At 49.5% G+C, this 20,683-nt stretch overlaps 1 protein-coding gene and 1 long non-coding RNA gene across 3 annotated transcripts in view; one reads left to right on the top strand and one right to left on the bottom strand.

Annotated features, from left to right (window-relative positions):
- Positions 1-20,683, top strand: part of LOC137538725 (uncharacterized) — a 221,490-nt gene that overhangs the window by 26,660 nt on the left and 174,147 nt on the right. For both annotated transcript variants that reach the window (XR_011024871.1, XR_011024872.1), the window contains exon 2: positions 2,965-3,172. This is a non-coding gene — a long non-coding RNA (uncharacterized lncRNA). The remainder of the gene's footprint in view (positions 1-2,964; positions 3,173-20,683) is intronic.
- The window catches only part of LOC137538724 (adhesion G-protein coupled receptor G1-like), a 140,091-nt gene that overhangs the window by 17,361 nt on the left and 102,047 nt on the right, over positions 1-20,683 (bottom strand). The window contains exons 7-9 of the mRNA XM_068261026.1: positions 6,460-6,490; positions 3,227-3,327; positions 3,018-3,139 (exon numbers count right to left, since the gene is read on the bottom strand). Coding sequence (XP_068117127.1) covers positions 3,018-3,139; positions 3,227-3,327; positions 6,460-6,490 — 254 coding nt within the window. The remainder of the gene's footprint in view (positions 1-3,017; positions 3,140-3,226; positions 3,328-6,459; positions 6,491-20,683) is intronic.

Here is a 20,683-nt window from a genome sequence, read left to right on the forward strand (position 1 = left end):
CTCTGAATACTGTGTGTAGGTATGCTCTTATTATACATGGAAGTGGTAGAAACAGCCAATCAAATTGGCAGAAAAAGTACATTTGGCCAGTTCTCTCCAATTTTTTTCTCGCAGGACATCTATATATCCTACAGCAAAATGCTGGTGTGAAAAGACAGCGTAATGAAGCGAAGGGTTAGAGAGGAATAGCTGTAGAGGTGCTAAGCCAAAACTTCACACTTCCTCCCTTCTGCTTTGCACCAACTTCAACACTGTATTAATATTCCAAAGTCACCCTCAAAGCTGATCTAAGCTTGTGAAAGAAATTACAGTCAAACTATGAGCTGCAAGCGAAACTAGAAACATTACAATATTGTGCAAAAGTCCACTTATCTCAGTAATTCAACTTAAAAGGTGAAACTAATCTATGAAATAGACTCATTACATGCAAAGCGAGATATTTCAGGACTTTATTATAAGTTTGATAATTATGGCTTACAGCTTATGAGAACCCCAAAATCAAAATCTCAGACCATTAGAAAATTGTGAAAATGTTCCGTATTCTACGCTCAAAGTGTCAGGCCTCATTCACACCTAAAATCGAAAAACGCAAACCCGAGCATTTAGCATTTTTGTGCGTTCCTCCCCCCCCCCCCCCCTCCCGGCGCTCCACTGCGATTCTGGTAAAAGCGCTTTTCTAGAGCGGTTTTGAGATTCACTCCCTGACGTAAGTTGGGAAGTGAACTGTTTGACCCGGAAAAGAATAAATACAATAATGTATTTATTCTAAAAAACGCGAACGCATTCGCCGCATAAAGCGGTTTAGTGAGCGTTTAGCACTCTTCCTATACCTTCCAATATAGCAAAAACGCCCCAAAAATGGTGCCGGCACCGCTTTGCTGAACGCACAGCGCACGACTCGCGCTGGTGTGAACCTTCTCATAGAGATTCATTGCACAATCGTTTTGTGGGCGATTTTAAGACTCTCCTGCATTTGAAAAAAGGCAGAAAATGCCCCCCCTAGTGTGAACGATGCCCACGGACTCTGATCAGCTAATGAATCCAAAATGCCTGCAGAGGGTTCCTATTATACATACTAGCTTCACCTTTTCAGTTGGACTACTGAATTTTTGAAGTTTCTCCTGTATGTATGGTGGGTAGCAGCTCTGCATGCACTTCTGCTTAGTATTAGACCTCATAAAGGACACCTGAGATGACATGTGACATGATGAGATAGACATGGGTATGTACAGTGCCAAGTGCACAAATAGCTAGGCTGAGTTCCTTTTATTTCTTTCTCTGCCTGAAAGAGTTAAATATCAGGTATGCAAGTGACAGTTTCTATCTGGGTCGGACTATAGCAAAACCCTCACTGATAAGGAATTACAGCCATAAAACACTTTCCTGTCAGTAAATGGCTTCTAAGAGCAGGAAAGACATAAGAACCAGTCAATCATTCATAGATTTGAGCTCTAACTTACATCAATGAAGGTGTCATTGAGCAGAGACAATAAAACAGTAAAAATGTAAAAACTAGATTTAAATATAAAATAAAACTGTGAGATATCTAAAAAAGTCAGGAGAAGGAGGATAGATACAATTGTTTATCTCATCAGTCTATTTTTACCTCATATGTATTTTAAGTAAAATCATTGCTAACAGGCTAAAATATTTGCCATAGGACAACGGGTGCAGGCAGGGGAGTAACTAGAAATCACTGGGCCCCCCTGCAGCTGCATCCCTTGCAGGGGCTATTGTTACGCCCCTGGGTGCAGGCGGATAGTCTGTTCTAGAAGATCTGTGTCTGAGGGACGGAGGCTGGATTCACAGTGGTCAGTTGCGTAATGCACGCGTTATGAGTGTGATCTGCAATGGAGATTTGCCATAGACTTTAATTCAAAGCCTGCTTGCGGCGAGTTACAATAACGCTATCCACCATACTTATTTCCTTATAAATAATGCCAGTTGCCTGGCCGCCATATTAAACTTCTGTCATAAGTAAGTGTCTGACTCAAAACCCTGGAACAAGCATACGGTTAATCCAGCAAAACCTGACTCAGCTGCATGCTTGTTCAGGGGCTATGGCTAAAAAGTATTAGAGACACAGGATCAGGAAGACTGCCAGGCAACTGGTATTATTTAAAAGGAAATAAATATGGCAGCCTCCATATCCCTCTCACGTAGGGTCCCCTTTAAAGGATACCCGAGGTGACATGTGACATGATGAGATAGACATGGGTATGTACAGTGCCTAGCACACAAATACCTAGGCTGTGTTCCTTTTTTCTTTCTCTGCCTGAAAGAGTTAAATATTAGGTATGTAAGTGGCTGACTCAGTCCTGACTCAGACAGGAAGTGACTACAGTGTGACCCTCACTGATAAGAAATTCCAACTATAAAACACTTTCCTAGCAGAAAATGGCTTCTGAGAGCAAGAAAGAGGTAAAAAAGGAGAATTTCTTATCAGTGAGGGTCACACTGTAGTCACTTCCTGTCTGAGTCAGGACTGAGTCAGCCACTTACATACCTGATATTTAACTCTTTCAGGCAGAGAAAGAAAAAAAGGAATACAGCATAGTTATTTGTGTGCTAGGCACTGTACATACCCATGTCTATCTCATCATGTCACATGTCACTTTGGGTATCCTTTAAGGTTGCATCAAATTGTCACTGCTGCAGTTTAGAATCAACATTTGGACTTTTTTTAGCTGAAAAGGACACAAAGCTAATGACCCTTTGAACTTTCCTGCAGTAAAACATCATTAGAATCCTTATCTCTCTGTTTATCAGCTGTTTTGGATTCTATTTACTAGAATGAATTCTACAAGCTGTCAACAAGCTCTTTTGCACAGACAACAAGTCAAGTTTGTTTTTGTTTTTTAACTCTTGCTGTACTGAAAAACAAAGAGGAACTTCTGAGAATTTCTTAATAGGACTAGTATTATGCTGTATGTACATATCTCATCGTGTCACATGTCACTTCAGGTGCCCTTTAAGAAGCACATGGCAGCAGTACGGAGATTAACCTTTATACGTACCCGGACCAGCAGATCCACATGACGGTGAAGATGCAGGACAGGGCAGAGATGGCGCAGCCAGCGAAGGTGAGCGCAGTCAGAGACACGAGGTGCTCTTCCGATATCACCTGGCTGGAGACTTGCTGTAACGGGATACACACAGGAGACGTCACCAGGTAACAGGCATATTGTATAATACACAGTGTACAATGACGGCTTCCTCCACTCACCATCAGCACAGCAAAGTAAGTCAAGTGGTTACACCGACATTCCGTGTGGCTGTCCGCAGGGACCGTCCTGCATCCGGCTGTGCTCCAATCCTCCGACATGTCTGCAGGGAAACACAGTGTCATTACACAGGGCGCCCTGCAGGGGGAGCAACAGCAGCAAATAGTCTCCATATCTCTATGGTGAAATGACACAGCAGTGAGGAAAGGCAGGAATGGAGAGTAAATGGACCCTCCTACAGCACCGCCCCCTAGGCAGGCGTACCTATAACAGCCGCCGGGAGATTTGGGCGCAGGGGAAAGCCGACAGTAATCTGCAGATCTCATACACATAACAATAAAGAAATCAGGCACTGCGATAGCTTATAGTTGGTGTATCGCCCCGTAGTATAGGAGTCAGGGTATGTGATATACTTCCACAGAACGTGTGCTCTGGGTAAAGATTTCAGCAAGGCTTGGTGTACAGAGGCGCCAGAGTAGAATAAAAACGTTTAAAAATCGTCTAAAAGAGGGGGATGTTCAGGTGGACTTACCTCCCTCAAAAATATAAAACTCAATTGAGTTACAATATATCAATACAAAAATATTTTATTGAACTCCACTTAGTGCAACATGTTTCGCAGGTGTGGTCCTGCTTCATCAGGCAAACAGGAGTATAGCTCAATGGGTCTAGATGCAGAAGTGAGCGCCTCTGGACAGACCCATTGAGCTATACTCCTGTTTGCCAGATGAAGCAGGACCACACCTGCGAAACGCGTATTGATATATTGTAACTCAATTGAGTTTTATATTTTTGAGGGAGGTAAGTCCACCTGAACATCCCCCTCTTTTAGACGATTTTTAAACGTTTTTATTCTACTCTGGCGCCTCTGTACACCAAGCCTTGCTGAAATATTGAGTCCACCCTCGGTGGAGGGGTGCTACCCCGTTTCCTATCTACAGAGAGCGACATCTTAAAAACCTGAGTGGGGTCAGGTTCTAATACTCCCCACCTGCACTTGAAGTGGTTGCCTATGGGTATCCCATGTTTGTGAGTATATCTAAATATTTTGCTTTTAACCACAACCAACTTAATAATACTACACCATATCGGGCTCTCGATTTCTCTTTGTTTTTCCAAGCTCTGGGTAAAGAAAACAGTACTCAGTTTATCCTTTTAGGCTTTGTTCATATCTAAAATCGAAATCGCAAACGCAATCAATTTGCGATTTTGTGGGCGACTCCTCCCCCCCCCTTCCCCCCGGGGCTTGGGTGGGCGTTGAAATTTTTTTAAAGCGCTTTTGCAGAGCAATTCGTCTTTTTTCACTTCTTGATGCCAGTGAGGAAGTGAACTCTTTGATCCGGAAATGAATAAACACAATGGCTATCATTCATAAAGCGTTCCCGCGTGCGGAAATGCTAAAAACAGCCGACTTTACCGAGCACTGAGCAAAATGTGTATTCATAAAGGCTGTTTCCGCACGCGAAGCTGACTTTTCCGAGCAGAGCGGTACATTACCGCATTCTGCGGTGATTCTATGTGGAAATGTAACAAAATATCAATTCATAAAAACTAACGCAGGCGGTACGCAGACGGGGATTACCGATCCACTGGGTGTAGCGATAGGCATGCGGAGTACATGTAAGTGAATGGGACAGACCTCCCAAGCAGAGAGAGCACCACACAGAGGGACTCGGCCAGCTTCTCCTGTTTCCGCATGTCTCCCGACAGCCTACCGACAGCCTACAGCAGGAGATCTCCGCACTCCTACCGCAACAGGCAACATTTTTATGAATGACCACCCAGAAGGCTGAAATACCGACAGCACGTTTATGAATGATAGCCAATGTATTTATTCATGAAAGCGCTGGAGAGATCGCTACACAATGCGCTTTTTCAAGCGCTTTGTGATTTCCTTATACCTTCCATTGAGTAAAAAAGCTCAGAAAATGGTCCAGGCAGCACTTTGCTGAGCGGATCGGAATCAAACCGCTCAGATGAGAACTCTCTCATAGGGAATCATTGCATAAGTGGTTTAGGGCGATTTTCAAAATCGAAGGCGCTTGAAAAAAGAGCAAAAATGCCCCTAGATGTGAACAAGCGCTCATGGTAGATGATTTCCCCTACACTCGGTACATCTGTAGTAAAAAAGCTTTATTGCGTCGGCTTACATCCGTATAGAATACAGTAAGTTTCCAGCATGTCACATGTTCGATGTGGATCAACATAGCCATTCTAGCTCAAAGTTGGGCTGCAGGGAGATGTTGGGGGAGGGGGGTTTGGGTTGGCTACCCGCCTGACAAATCGTCACCCCCCACATCGCCCTGCAGCCCAACTTTGAGCTAGAACAGCTATGTTGAGCCACATCTAACATGTGACATGCTGGAAACTTACTGTATTCTATAAGGATGTAATAAAGCTTTTTTTACTACAGATGTACGGAGTGTAGGGGAAATCATCTACTATAAAAAGATCTCTCACATACCTTAGGTATAGCTCCCAATTGTCCCTCTTTGGGAGCCCTGTCCCTGTTTCAGGACTCATGTACAGATCTATGTAAATATATTTATTTTTCTACAGAATAAATGTGTTTAATTGACTCTAAACATTACCTATTCCCATCCTTTAAATTGTTATATTTCTTATTATCAACTGTTAATATAAAGGAAAATGAACCAAAAAAGAAAGGACCAATGTGGTTTGAATTATAAAACACATTTTTCTTATGAAATCTTTATTGTATGCATGACTAGGGGTGTGCCAGGGGCGTGGTCAGGGGTGTGTCGGGGCATGGTAAGAGGTGTGGTAGGGGTGTGGCTTAAGTGTCCCTCTTTCTAATCTCAAAAACTTGGGAGGCATGCATACCTTGTTTAACGGACATTCATCTGCAGATTTGAAGATCCATCCTGGTGGATCTGATCTGCAGATGAATGTCTGTTAAACAAGGTGTGTATGAGGATCTGTAGATCTCAGACTATCAATGCAATTTGCAGGAACGGATCCAGGCCCGGCCTGCAGTATTACTTATGTTCAGAGATGCTCAGACATACTGTACTAAAATCCTTGGCTTGCATGCAAATTTAATGCAAACGCTATACAGCGAGAAATTAGACCAACCAAACACACTTTCTGGTATATTTAATGGGTTGAATCCTGAACAGCATACAATTTGCATTATTTGCATGTGAGCAGGAATTATTTGCATTTCTGCGTTTAATTTTCAGTCTGGTAGGTAAAGAACAAAGTGACAACTTACCGTCCCAGAACACACATCGGGACGCCAGGCCCTGCAGAGAACACAACATTATTATAATTATTATATTTTTACAAACAAGCGTCATGTAATACAACATGCACAGTACTATCTTCCCATCGCTGCTTTCCCCCCCATTATTGCATTGCAGTGTTTATGCCACAAGTGACAGAATAACAGGCGGACGATCTTATCTCCGCCACGAGTGACAGAATGACAGGCGGACGATCTGATCTCTGCCACAAGTGACAGAATGACAGGTGGATGATCTGATCTCCGCCACGAGAGACAGAATGACAGGCGGGCGATCTGATCTCCGCCACGAGAGACAGAATGACAGGCGGGCGATCTGATCTCCGCCACAAGTGACAGAATGACAGGCGGGCGATCTGATCTCCGCCACAAGTGACAGAATGACAGGCATCTGATCTCCGCCACAAGTGACAGAATAACAGGCGGACGATCTGATCTCCTCCATGAGTGACAGAATAACAGGCGGACGATCTGATCTCTGCCATGAGTGACAGAATGACAGGCGGACGATCTGATCTCCGCCACCAGTGACAGAATAACAGGCGGACGATCTGATCTCCGCCACAAGTGACAGAATGACAGGCGGATGATCTGATCCCTGCCACCAGTGACAGAATGACAGGCGGACGATCTGATCTCTGCCACAAGTGACAGAATGACAGGCATCTGATCTCCGCCACCAGTGACAGAATAACAGGCGGACGATCTGATCTCCGCCACCAGTGACAGAATAACAGGCGGACGATCTGATCTCCGCCATGAGTGACAGAATGACAGGCGGACGATCTGATCTCCGCCACCAGTGACAGAATAACAGGCGGGCGATCTGATCTCCGCCATGAGTGACAGAATGACAGGCGGACGATCTGATCTCCACCACAAGTGACAGAATGACAGGCGGACGATCTGATCTCCGCCAGAAGTGACAGAATAACAGGCGGACTATCTGATCTCCACCACAAGTGACAGAATGACAGGCGGACGATCTGATCTCAGCCACAAGTGACAGAATGACAGGCGGACAATCTGATCTCCGCCACCAGTGACAGAATGACAGGCGGACGAGCTGATCTCCGTCACAAGTGAAAGAATGACAGGCAGACGATCTAATCTCCGCCACAAGTGACAGAATGACAGGAGGACGATCTGATCTCCACCAAAAGTGACAGAATGACAGGTGGAATGACAGGCGGACGATCTGATCTTCTCCATGAGTGACAGAATGACAGGTGGACGATCTGATCTTCTCCATGAGTGACAGAATGACAGGCGGACGATCTGATCTCTGCCACAGGTGACAGAATGACAGGTGGACGATCTGATCTCCGCCACGAGTGACAGAATGACAGGCGGGCGATCTGATCTCCGCCACAAGTGACAGAATGACAGGCGGACGATCTGATCTTCTCCATGAGTGACAGAATGACAGGTGGACGATCTGATCTTCTCCATGAGTGACAGAATGACAGGCGGACGATCTGATCTCTGCCACAAGTGACAGAATGACAGGTGGACGATCTGATCTCCGCCACGAGTGACAGAATGACAGGCGGGCGATCTGATCTCCGCCACAAGTGACAGAATGACAGGAGGGCGATCTGATCTCCGCCACAAGTGACAGATTGACAGGCATCTGATCTCCGCCACAAGTGACAGAATGACAGGCGGACGATCTGATCTCCGCCACAAGTGACAGAATGACAGGCAGACGATCTGATCTCCGCCACAAGGGACAGAATGACAGGCGGACGATCTGATCTTCTCCATGAGTGACAGAATGACAGGTGGACGATCTGATCTTCTCCATGAGTGACAGAATGACAGGCGGACGATCTGATCTCTGCCACAAGTGACAGAATGACAGGCGGACGATCTGATCCTGCCACAAGTGACAGAATGACAGGCGGACAATCTGATCTCCGCCACCAGTGACAGAATAACAGGCGGACGATCTGATCTACGCCACGAGTGACAGAATGACAGGCGGACGATCTGATCTCCGCCACGAGTGACAGAATGACAGGCGGGCGATCTGATCTCCGCCATGAGTGACAGAATGACAGGCGGACGATCTGATCTCCACCACAAGTGACAGAATGACAGGCGGGCGATCTGATCTCCGCCATGAGTGACAGAATGACAGGCGGACGATCTGATCTCCACCACAAGTGACAGAATGACAGGCGGACGATCTGATCTCCGCCAGAAGTGACAGAATAACAGGCGGACTATCTGATCTCCACCACAAGTGACAGAATGACAGGCGGACGATCTGATCTCAGCCACAAGTGACAGAATGACAGGCGGACGATCTGATCTCCGCCACCAGTGACAGAATGACAGGCGGACGAGCTGATCTCCGCCACAAGTGACAGAATGACAGGCAGACGATCTGATCTCCGCCACAAGTGACAGAATGACAGGAGGACGATCTGATCTCCACCAAAAGTGACAGAATGACAGGTGGAATGACAGGCGGACGATCTGATCTTCTCCATGAGTGACAGAATGACAGGTGGACGATCTGATCTTCTCCATGAGTGACAGAATGACAGGCGGACGATCTGATCTCTGCCACAAGTGACAGAATGACAGGTGGACGATCTGATCTCCGCCACGAGTGACAGAATGACAGGCGGGCGATCTGATCTCCGCCATGAGTGACAGAATGACAGGCGGACGATCTGATCTCCACCACAAGTGACAGAATGACAGGCGGGCAATCTGATCTCCGCCATGAGTGACAGAATGACAGGCGGACGATCTGATCTCCACCACAAGTGACAGAATGACAGGCGGACGATCTGATCTCCGCCAGAAGTGACAGAATAACAGGCGGACTATCTGATCTCCACCACAAGTGACAGAATGACAGGCGGACGATCTGATCTCAGCCACAAGTGACAGAATGACAGGCGGACGATCTGATCTCCGCCACCAGTGACAGAATGACAGGCGGACGAGCTGATCTCCGCCACAAGTGACAGAATGACAGGCAGACGATCTGATCTCCGCCACAAGTGACAGAATGACAGGAGGACGATCTGATCTCCACCAAAAGTGACAGAATGACAGGTGGAATGACAGGCGAACGATCTGATCTCTGCCACAAGTGACAGAATGACAGGTGGACGATCTGATCTCCGCCACGAGTGACAGAATGACAGGCGGGCGATCTGATCTCCGCCACAAGTGACAGAATAACAGGCGGACGATCTGATCTCCTCCATGAGTGACAGAATAACAGGCGGACGATCTGATCTCCGCCACGAGTGACAGAATGACAGGCATGCGATCTGATCTCCGCCACCAGTGACAGAATAACAGGCGGACGATCTGATCTCTGCCACGAGTGACAGAATGACAGGCGGACGATCTGATCTCCGCCACACGTGACAGAATGACAGGCGGACGATCTGATCTCCGCCACGAGTGACAGAATGACAGGCGGGCGATCTGATCTCCGCCATGAGTGACAGAATGACAGGCGGACGATCTGATCTCCACCACAAGTGACAGAATGACAGGCGGGCAATCTGATCTCCGCCATGAGTGACAGAATGACAGGCGGACGATCTGATCTCCACCACAAGTGACAGAATGACAGGCGGACGATCTGATCTCCGCCAGAAGTGACAGAATAACAGGCGGACTATCTGATCACCACAAGTGACAGAATGACAGGCGGACGAGCTGATCTCCGCCACAAGTGACAGAATGACAGGCAGACGATCTGATCTCCGCCACAAGTGACAGAATGACAGGAGGACGATCTGATCTCCACCAAAAGTGACAGAATGACAGGTGGAATGACAGGCGGACGATCTGATCTCTGCCACAAGTGACAGAATGACAGGTGGACGATCTGATCTCCGCCACGAGTGACAGAATGACAGGCGGACGAGCTGATCTCCGCCACAAGTGAAAGAATGACAGGCAGACGATCTGATCTCCGCCACAAGTGACAGAATGACAGGAGGACGATCTGATCTCCACCAAAAGTGACAGAATGACAGGTGGAATGACAGGCGGACGATCTGATCTTCTCCATGAGTGACAGAATGACAGGTGGACGATCTGATCTTCTCCATGAGTGACAGAATGACAGGCGGACGATCTGATCTCTGCCACAAGTGACAGAATGACAGGTGGACGATCTGATCTCCGCCACGAGTGACAGAATGACAGGCGGGCGATCTGATTTCCGCCACAAGTGACAGAATGACAGGCGGACGATCTGATCTTCTCCATGAGTGACAGAATGACAGGTGGACGATCTGATCTTCTCCATGAGTGACAGAATGACAGGCGGACGATCTGATCTCTGCCACAAGTGACAGAATGACAGGTGGACGATCTGATCTCCGCCACGAGTGACAGAATGATAGGCGGGCGATCTGATCTCCGCCACAAGTGACAGATTGACAGGCATCTGATCTCCGCCACAAGTGACAGAATGACAGGCGGACGATCTGATCTCCGCCACAAGTGACAGAATGACAGGCAGACGATCTGATCTCCGCCACAAGGGACAGAATGACAGGCGGACGATCTGATCTTCTCCATGAGTGACAGAATGACAGGTGGACGATCTGATCTTCTCCATGAGTGACAGAATGACAGGCGGACGATCTGATCTCTGCCACAAGTGGCAGAATGACAGGCGGACGATCTGATCCTGCCACAAGTGACAGAATGACAGGCGGACAATCTGATCTCCGCCACCAGTGACAGAATAACAGGCGGACGATCTGATCTCCGCCACGAGTGACAGAATGACAGGCGGACGATCTGATCTCCGCCACGAGTGACAGAATGACAGGCGGGCGATCTGATCTCTGCCATGAGTGACAGAATGACAGGCGGACGATCTGATCTCCACCACAAGTGACAGAATGACAGGCGGGCGATCTGATCTCCGCCATGAGTGACAGAATGACAGGCGGACGATCTGATCTCCACCACAAGTGACAGAATGACAGGCGGACGATCTGATCTCCGCCAGAAGTGACAGAATAACAGGCGGACTGTCTGATCTCCACCACAAGTGACAGAATGACAGGCGGACGATCTGATCTCAGCCACAAGTGACAGAATGACAGGCGGACGATCTGATCTCCGCCACCAGTGACAGAATGACAGGCGGACGAGCTGATCTCCGCCACAAGTGACAGAATGACAGGCAGACGATCTGATCTCCGCCACAAGTGACAGAATGACAGGAGGACGATCTGATCTCCACCAAAAGTGACAGAATGACAGGTGGAATGACAGGCGGACGATCTGATCTTCTCCATGAGTGACAGAATGACAGGTGGACGATCTGATCTTCTCCATGAGTGACAGAATGACAGGCGGACGATCTGATCTCTGCCACAAGTGACAGAATGACAGGTGGACGATCTGATCTCCGCCACGAGTGACAGAATGACAGGCGGGCGATCTGATCTCCGCCATGAGTGACAGAATGACAGGCGGACGATCTGATCTCCACCACAAGTGACAGAATGACAGGCGGGCAATCTGATCTCCGCCATGAGTGACAGAATGACAGGCGGACGATCTGATCTCCACCACAAGTGACAGAATGACAGGCGGACGATCTGATCTCCGCCAGAAGTGACAGAATAACAGGCGGACTATCTGATCTCCACCACAAGTGACAGAATGACAGGCGGACGATCTGATCTCAGCCACAAGTGACAGAATGACAGGCGGACGATCTGATCTCCGCCACCAGTGACAGAATGACAGGCGGACGAGCTGATCTCCGCCACAAGTGACAGAATGACAGGCAGACGATCTGATCTCCGCCACAAGTGACAGAATGACAGGAGGACGATCTGATCTCCACCAAAAGTGACAGAATGACAGGTGGAATGACAGGCGGACGATCTGATCTTCTCCATGAGTGACAGAATGACAGGTGGACGATCTGATCTTCTCCATGAGTGACAGAATGACAGGCGGACGATCTGATCTCTGCCACAAGTGACAGAATGACAGGTGGACGATCTGATCTCCGCCACGAGTGACAGAATGACAGGCGGGCGATCTGATCTCCGCCATGAGTGACAGAATGACAGGCGGACGATCTGATCTCCACCACAAGTGACAGAATGACAGGCGGGCAATCTGATCTCCGCCATGAGTGACAGAATGACAGGCGGACGATCTGATCTCCACCACAAGTGACAGAATGACAGGCGGACGATCTGATCTCCGCCAGAAGTGACAGAATAACAGGCGGACTATCTGATCTCCACCACAAGTGACAGAATGACAGGCGGACGATCTGATCTCAGCCACAAGTGACAGAATGACAGGCGGACGATCTGATCTCCGCCACCAGTGACAGAATGACAGGCGGACGAGCTGATCTCCGCCACAAGTGACAGAATGACAGGCAGACGATCTGATCTCCGCCACAAGTGACAGAATGACAGGAGGACGATCTGATCTCCACCAAAAGTGACAGAATGACAGGTGGAATGACAGGCGAACGATCTGATCTCTGCCACAAGTGACAGAATGACAGGTGGACGATCTGATCTCCGCCACGAGTGACAGAATGACAGGCGGGCGATCTGATCTCCGCCACAAGTGACAGAATAACAGGCGGACGATCTGATCTCCTCCATGAGTGACAGAATAACAGGCGGACGATCTGATCTCCGCCACGAGTGACAGAATGACAGGCATGCGATCTGATCTCCGCCACCAGTGACAGAATAACAGGCGGACGATCTGATCTCTGCCACGAGTGACAGAATGACAGGCGGACGATCTGATCTCCGCCACACGTGACAGAATGACAGGCGGACGATCTGATCTCCGCCACGAGTGACAGAATGACAGGCGGGCGATCTGATCTCCGCCATGAGTGACAGAATGACAGGCGGACGATCTGATCTCCACCACAAGTGACAGAATGACAGGCGGGCAATCTGATCTCCGCCATGAGTGACAGAATGACAGGCGGACGATCTGATCTCCACCACAAGTGACAGAATGACAGGCGGACGATCTGATCTCCGCCAGAAGTGACAGAATAACAGGCGGACTATCTGATCTCCACCACAAGTGACAGAATGACAGGCGGACGAGCTGATCTCCGCCACAAGTGACAGAATGACAGGCAGACGATCTGATCTCCGCCACAAGTGACAGAATGACAGGAGGACGATCTGATCTCCACCAAAAGTGACAGAATGACAGGTGGAATGACAGGCGGACGATCTGATCTCTGCCACAAGTGACAGAATGACAGGTGGACGATCTGATCTCCGCCACGAGTGACAGAATGACAGGCGGACGAGCTGATCTCCGCCACAAGTGAAAGAATGACAGGCAGACGATCTGATCTCCGCCACAAGTGACAGAATGACAGGAGGACGATCTGATCTCCACCAAAAGTGACAGAATGACAGGTGGAATGACAGGCGGACGATCTGATCTTCTCCATGAGTGACAGAATGACAGGTGGACGATCTGATCTTCTCCATGAGTGACAGAATGACAGGCGGACGATCTGATCTCTGCCACAAGTGACAGAATGACAGGTGGACGATCTGATCTCCGCCACGAGTGACAGAATGACAGGCGGGCGATCTGATTTCCGCCACAAGTGACAGAATGACAGGCGGACGATCTGATCTTCTCCATGAGTGACAGAATGACAGGTGGACGATCTGATCTTCTCCATGAGTGACAGAATGACAGGCGGACGATCTGATCTCTGCCACAAGTGACAGAATGACAGGTGGACGATCTGATCTCCGCCACGAGTGACAGAATGATAGGCGGGCGATCTGATCTCCGCCACAAGTGACAGAATGACAGGAGGGCGATCTGATCTCCGCCACAAGTGACAGATTGACAGGCATCTGATCTCCGCCACAAGTGACAGAATGACAGGCGGACGATCTGATCTCCGCCACAAGTGACAGAATGACAGGCAGACGATCTGATCTCCGCCACAAGGGACAGAATGACAGGCGGACGATCTGATCTTCTCCATGAGTGACAGAATGACAGGTGGACGATCTGATCTTCTCCATGAGTGACAGAATGACAGGCGGACGATCTGATCTCTGCCACAAGTGGCAGAATGACAGGCGGACGATCTGATCCTGCCACAAGTGACAGAATGACAGGCGGACAATCTGATCTCCGCCACCAGTGACAGAATAACAGGCGGACGATCTGATCTCCGCCACGAGTGACAGAATGACAGGCGGACGATCTGATCTCCGCCACGAGTGACAGAATGACAGGCGGGCGATCTGATCTCCGCCATGAGTGACAGAATGACAGGCGGACGATCTGATCTCCACCACAAGTGACAGAATGACAGGCGGGCGATCTGATCTCCGCCATGAGTGACAGAATGACAGGCGGACGATCTGATCTCCACCACAAGTGACAGAATGACAGGCGGACGATCTGATCTCCGCCAGAAGTGACAGAATAACAGGCGGACTGTCTGATCTCCACCACAAGTGACAGAATGACAGGCGGACGATCTGATCTCAGCCACAAGTGACAGAATGACAGGCGGACGATCTGATCTCCGCCACCAGTGACAGAATGACAGGCGGACGAGCTGATCTCCGCCACAAGTGACAGAATGACAGGCAGACGATCTGATCTCCGCCACAAGTGACAGAATGACAGGAGGACGATCTGATCTCCACCAAAAGTGACAGAATGACAGGTGGAATGACAGGCGGACGATCTGATCTTCTCCATGAGTGACAGAATGACAGGTGGACGATCTGATCTTCTCCATGAGTGACAGAATGACAGGCGGACGATCTGATCTCTGCCACAAGTGACAGAATGACAGGTGGACGATCTGATCTCCGCCACGAGTGACAGAATGACAGGCGGGCGATCTGATCTCCGCCATGAGTGACAGAATGACAGGCGGACGATCTGATCTCCACCACAAGTGACAGAATGACAGGCGGGCAATCTGATCTCCGCCATGAGTGACAGAATGACAGGCGGACGATCTGATCTCCACCACAAGTGACAGAATGACAGGCGGACGATCTGATCTCCGCCAGAAGTGACAGAATAACAGGCGGACTATCTGATCTCCACCACAAGTGACAGAATGACAGGCGGACGATCTGATCTCAGCCACAAGTGACAGAATGACAGGCGGACGATCTGATCTCCGCCACCAGTGACAGAATGACAGGCGGACGAGCTGATCTCCGCCACAAGTGACAGAATGACAGGCAGACGATCTGATCTCCGCCACAAGTGACAGAATGACAGGAGGACGATCTGATCTCCACCAAAAGTGACAGAATGACAGGTGGAATGACAGGCGGACGATCTGATCTTCTCCATGAGTGACAGAATGACAGGTGGACTATCTGATCTTCTCCATGAGTGACAGAATGACAGGCGGACGATCTGATCTCTGCCACAAGTGACAGAATGACAGGTGGACGATCTGATCTCCGCCACGAGTGACAGAATGACAGGCGGGCGATCTGATCTCCGCCACAAGTGACAGAATGACAGGCGGGCAATCTGATCTCCGCCATGAGTGACAGAATGACAGGCGGACGATCTGATCTCCACCACAAGTGACAGAATGACAGGCGGACGATCTGATCTCCGCCACGAGTGACAGAATGACAGGCGGACGATCTGATCTCCGCCACGAGTGACAGAATGACAGGCGGGCGATCTGATCTCCGCCATGAGTGACAGAATGACAGGCGGACGATCTGATCTCCACCACAAGTGACAGAATGACAGGCGGGCGATCTGATCTCCGCCATGAGTGACAGAATGACAGGCGGACGATCTGATCTCCACCACAAGTGACAGAATGACAGGCGGACGATCTGATCTCCGCCAGAAGTGACAGAATAACAGGCGGACTATCTGATCTCCACCACAAGTGACAGAATGACAGGCGGACGATCTGATCTCAGCCACAAGTGACAGAATGACAGGCGGACGATCTGATCTCCGCCACCAGTGACAGAATGACAGGCGGACGAGCTGATCTCCGCCACAAGTGACAGAATGACAGGCAGACGATCTGATCTCCGCCACAAGTGACAGAATGACAGGAGGACGATCTGATCTCCACCAAAAGTGACAGAATGACAGGTGGAATGACAGGCGGACGATCTGATCTTCTCCATGAGTGACAGAATGACAGGTGGACGATCTGATCTTCTCCATGAGTGACAGAATGACAGGCGGACGATCTGATCTCTGCCACAAGTGACAGAATGACAGGTGGACGATCTGATCTCCGCCACGAGTGACAGAATGACAGGCGGGCGATCTGATCTCCGCCATGAGTGACAGAATGACAGGCGGACGATCTGATCTCCACCACAAGTGACAGAATGACAGGCGGGCAATCTGATCTCCGCCATGAGTGACAGAATGACAGGCGGACGATCTGATCTCCACCACAAGTGACAGAATGACAGGCGGACGATCTGATCTCCGCCAGAAGTGACAGAATAACAGGCGGACTATCTGATCTCCACCACAAGTGACAGAATGACAGGCGGACGATCTGATCTCAGCCACAAGTGACAGAATGACAGGCGGACGATCTGATCTCCGCCACCAGTGACAGAATGACAGGCGGACGAGCTGATCTCCGCCACAAGTGACAGAATGACAGGCAGACGATCTGATCTCCGCCACAAGTGACAGAATGACAGGAGGACGATCTGATCTCCACCAAAAGTGGCAGAATGACAGGTGGAATGACAGGCGGACGATCTGATCTTCTCCATGAGTGACAGAATGACAGGTGGACGATCTGATCTTCTCCATGAGTGACAGAATGACAGGCGGACGATCTGATCTCTGCCACAAGTGACAGAATGACAGGTGGACGATCTGATCTCTGCCACGAGTGACAGAATGACAGGCGGGCGATCTGATCTCCGCCACAAGTGACAGAATGACAGGCGGGCAATCTGATCTCCGCCATGAGTGACAGAATGACAGGCGGACGATCTGATCTCCACCACAAGTGACAGAATGACAGGCGGACGATCTGATCTCCGCCAGAAGTGACAGAATAACAGGCGGACTATCTGATCTCCACCACAAGTGACAGAATGACAGGCGGACGATCTGATCTCAGCCACAAGTGACAGAATGACAGGCGGACGATCTGATCTCCGCCACCAGTGACAGAATGACAGGCGGACGAGCTGATCTCCGCCACAAGTGACAGAATGACAGGCAGACGATCTGATCTCCGCCACAAGTGACAGAATGACAGGAGGACGATCTGATCTCCACCAAAAGTGACAGAATGACAGGTGGAATGACAGGCGGACGATCTGATCTCTGCCACAAGTGACAGAATGACAGGTGGACGATCTGATCTCCGCCACGAGTGACAGAATGACAGGCGGGCGATCTGATCTCCGCCACAAGTGACAGAATGACAGGCGGGCGATCTGATCTCCGCCACAAGTGACAGATTGACAGGCATCTGATCTCCGCCACCAGTGACAGAATAACAGGCGGACGATCTGATCTCCTCCATGAGTGACAGAATAACAGGCGGACGATCTGATCTCCGCCACGAGTGACAGAATGACAGGCATGCGATCTGATCTCCGCCACCAGTGACAGAATAACAGGCGGACGATCTGATCTCTGCCACGAGTGACAGAATGACAGGCGGACGATCTGATCTCCGCCACAAGTGACAGAATGACAGGAGGACGATCTGATCTCCACCAAAAGTGACAGAATGACAGGTGGAATGACAGGCGGACGATCTGATCTTCTCCATGAGTGACAGAATGACAGGTGGACGATCTGATCTTCTCCATGAGTGACAGAATGACAGGCGGACGATCTGATCTCTGCCACAAGTGACAGAATGACAGGTGGACGATCTGATCTTCGCCACGAGTGACAGAATGACAGGCGGGCGATCTGATCTCCGCCACAAGTGACAGAATGACAGGCGGGCAATCTGATCTCCGCCATGAGTGACAGAATGACAGGCGGACGATCTGATCTCCACCACAAGTGACAGAATGACAGGCGGACGATCTGATCTCCGCCACGAGTGACAGAATGACAGGCGGACGATCTGATCTCCGCCACGAGTGACAGAATGACAGGCGGGCGATCTGATCTCCGCCATGAGTGACAGAATGACAGGCGGACGATCTGATCTCCACCACAAGTGACAGAATGACAGGCGGGCGATCTGATCTCCGCCATGAGTGACAGAATGACAGGCGGACGATCTGATCTCCACCACAAGTGACAGAATGACAGGCGGACGATCTGATCTCCGCCAGAAGTGACAGAATAACAGGCGGACTATCTGATCTCCACCACAAGTGACAGAATGACAGGCGGACGATCTGATCTCAGCCACAAGTGACAGAATGACAGGCGGACGATCTGATCTCCGCCACCAGTGACAGAATGACAGGCGGACGAGCTGATCTCCTCCACAAGTGACAGAATGACAGGCAGACGATCTGATCTCCGCCACAAGTGACAGAATGACAGGAGGACGATCTGATCTCCACCAAAAGTGACAGAATGACAGGTGGAATGACAGGCGGACGATCTGATCTTCTCCATGAGTGACAGAATGACAGGTGGACGATCTGATCTCTGCCACAAGTGACAGAATGACAGGCGGACGATCTGATCTCCGCCACGAGTGACAGAATGACAGGCGGGCGATCTGATCTCCGCCATGAGTGACAGAATGACAGGCGGACGATCTGATCTCCACCACAAGTGACAGAATGACAGGCGGGCAATCTGATCTCCGCCATGAGTGACAGAATGACAGGCATGCGATCTAATCTCCGCCACCAGTGACAGAATAACAGGCGGATGATCTGATCTCCGCCACAAGTGACAGAATGACAGGCAGACAATCTGATCTCCGCCACAAGGGACAGAATGACAGGCGGATGATCTGATCTCTGCCATGAGTGACAGAATGACAGGCGGACCATCTGATCTCCGCCACAAGTGACAGAATGACAGGCGGACTATCAGATCTCTGCCACGAGTGACAGAATGACAGGCGGACCATCTGATCTCCGCCACAAGTGACAGAATGACAGGCGGACTATCAGATCTCTGCCACGATCTCAGGCGGACGATCTGATCTCTGCTCTGCTGCCGTTGGGACAGGAAATTTTCAGTTCCCTGCTGGGACTCCTCGTAATAAACAGATATCGCTGCCAACAGGAAATATGACACAACCGGCGCTGACATGTGTTCCTGCCAGCGGAATGTCTCAGGAGGGTGTATTCCCCCATCGCCCTTCTACATGTAGTTCCCCGGCCACGGGGAGTACAGAGGAGAGTGCCACGTCTGTGTACATGAACGCTCGCCTGTCCGCTGAGAGTATGACTCAGAGAAAGTGCTTCCTTATCACCCCTCCACAGGAGGTCACCCTCCACTGAGAGCATGTAAAAGAGCATGGAAAGTTCACACACCTCTAACCCCTCCACTAGGATTATGAGTAAGGCCTTGTGCACGTTGCGTTCAGCTCACGTGTCTGTCCGCGTTGGGCTTTTTTTGAGGGGTTTTATTTTTCCCCGATTCCCGTCGCGTGGGCGGACGATCCGTTTTTGTGCTTAGCGGTTTTCTAAGCGTTTTTTCCGAGCGGTTTTGTAATTCCCTCCCTGACGCAAGTCAGGAAGGGAACTCTTTGACCTGGAAAATAATAAATACAATGCATTTATTCTTAAAAACGTAATCGCCGCACAAAACGATTTTGTGAGCGTTTTGCGGTTTTTTCTATACCTTCCATTGAGGCGGAATCACCTCAAAAATGGTCCAGGCACCACTTTCCTGAGCGGAAAATGGACCCATCTGAAATAGTGCATAGGATAGCATGGTGTAAACACTTTTAGGGCGATTTCGAAAAATCGCATGCGCTTACAGCATTCGGTAAAACAGAAAACAGTTAATTTTACCAAACATCTTGTCAAATGTCAATTCATTAGCGCTGTTACCGCGTAGAAAACTAAAATAACAGACTAGTGAGTTAATTACTGACTTGTGCCGTAAATACCTCAATCAATTTAAATTCCAAAAGAATAGAGCATGCGGAAAAACAAGTGAGATGTTCGGGATTTTACCTCCAGCCTGAAGTTGTCAATAACTAACAAACAGCCATTCAGTAAAATGGTGA

This window comes from Hyperolius riggenbachi, chromosome 11, assembly GCF_040937935.1.
Source record: "Hyperolius riggenbachi isolate aHypRig1 chromosome 11, aHypRig1.pri, whole genome shotgun sequence".
NCBI classification, from domain to species: Eukaryota; Metazoa; Chordata; class Amphibia; order Anura; family Hyperoliidae; genus Hyperolius; species Hyperolius riggenbachi.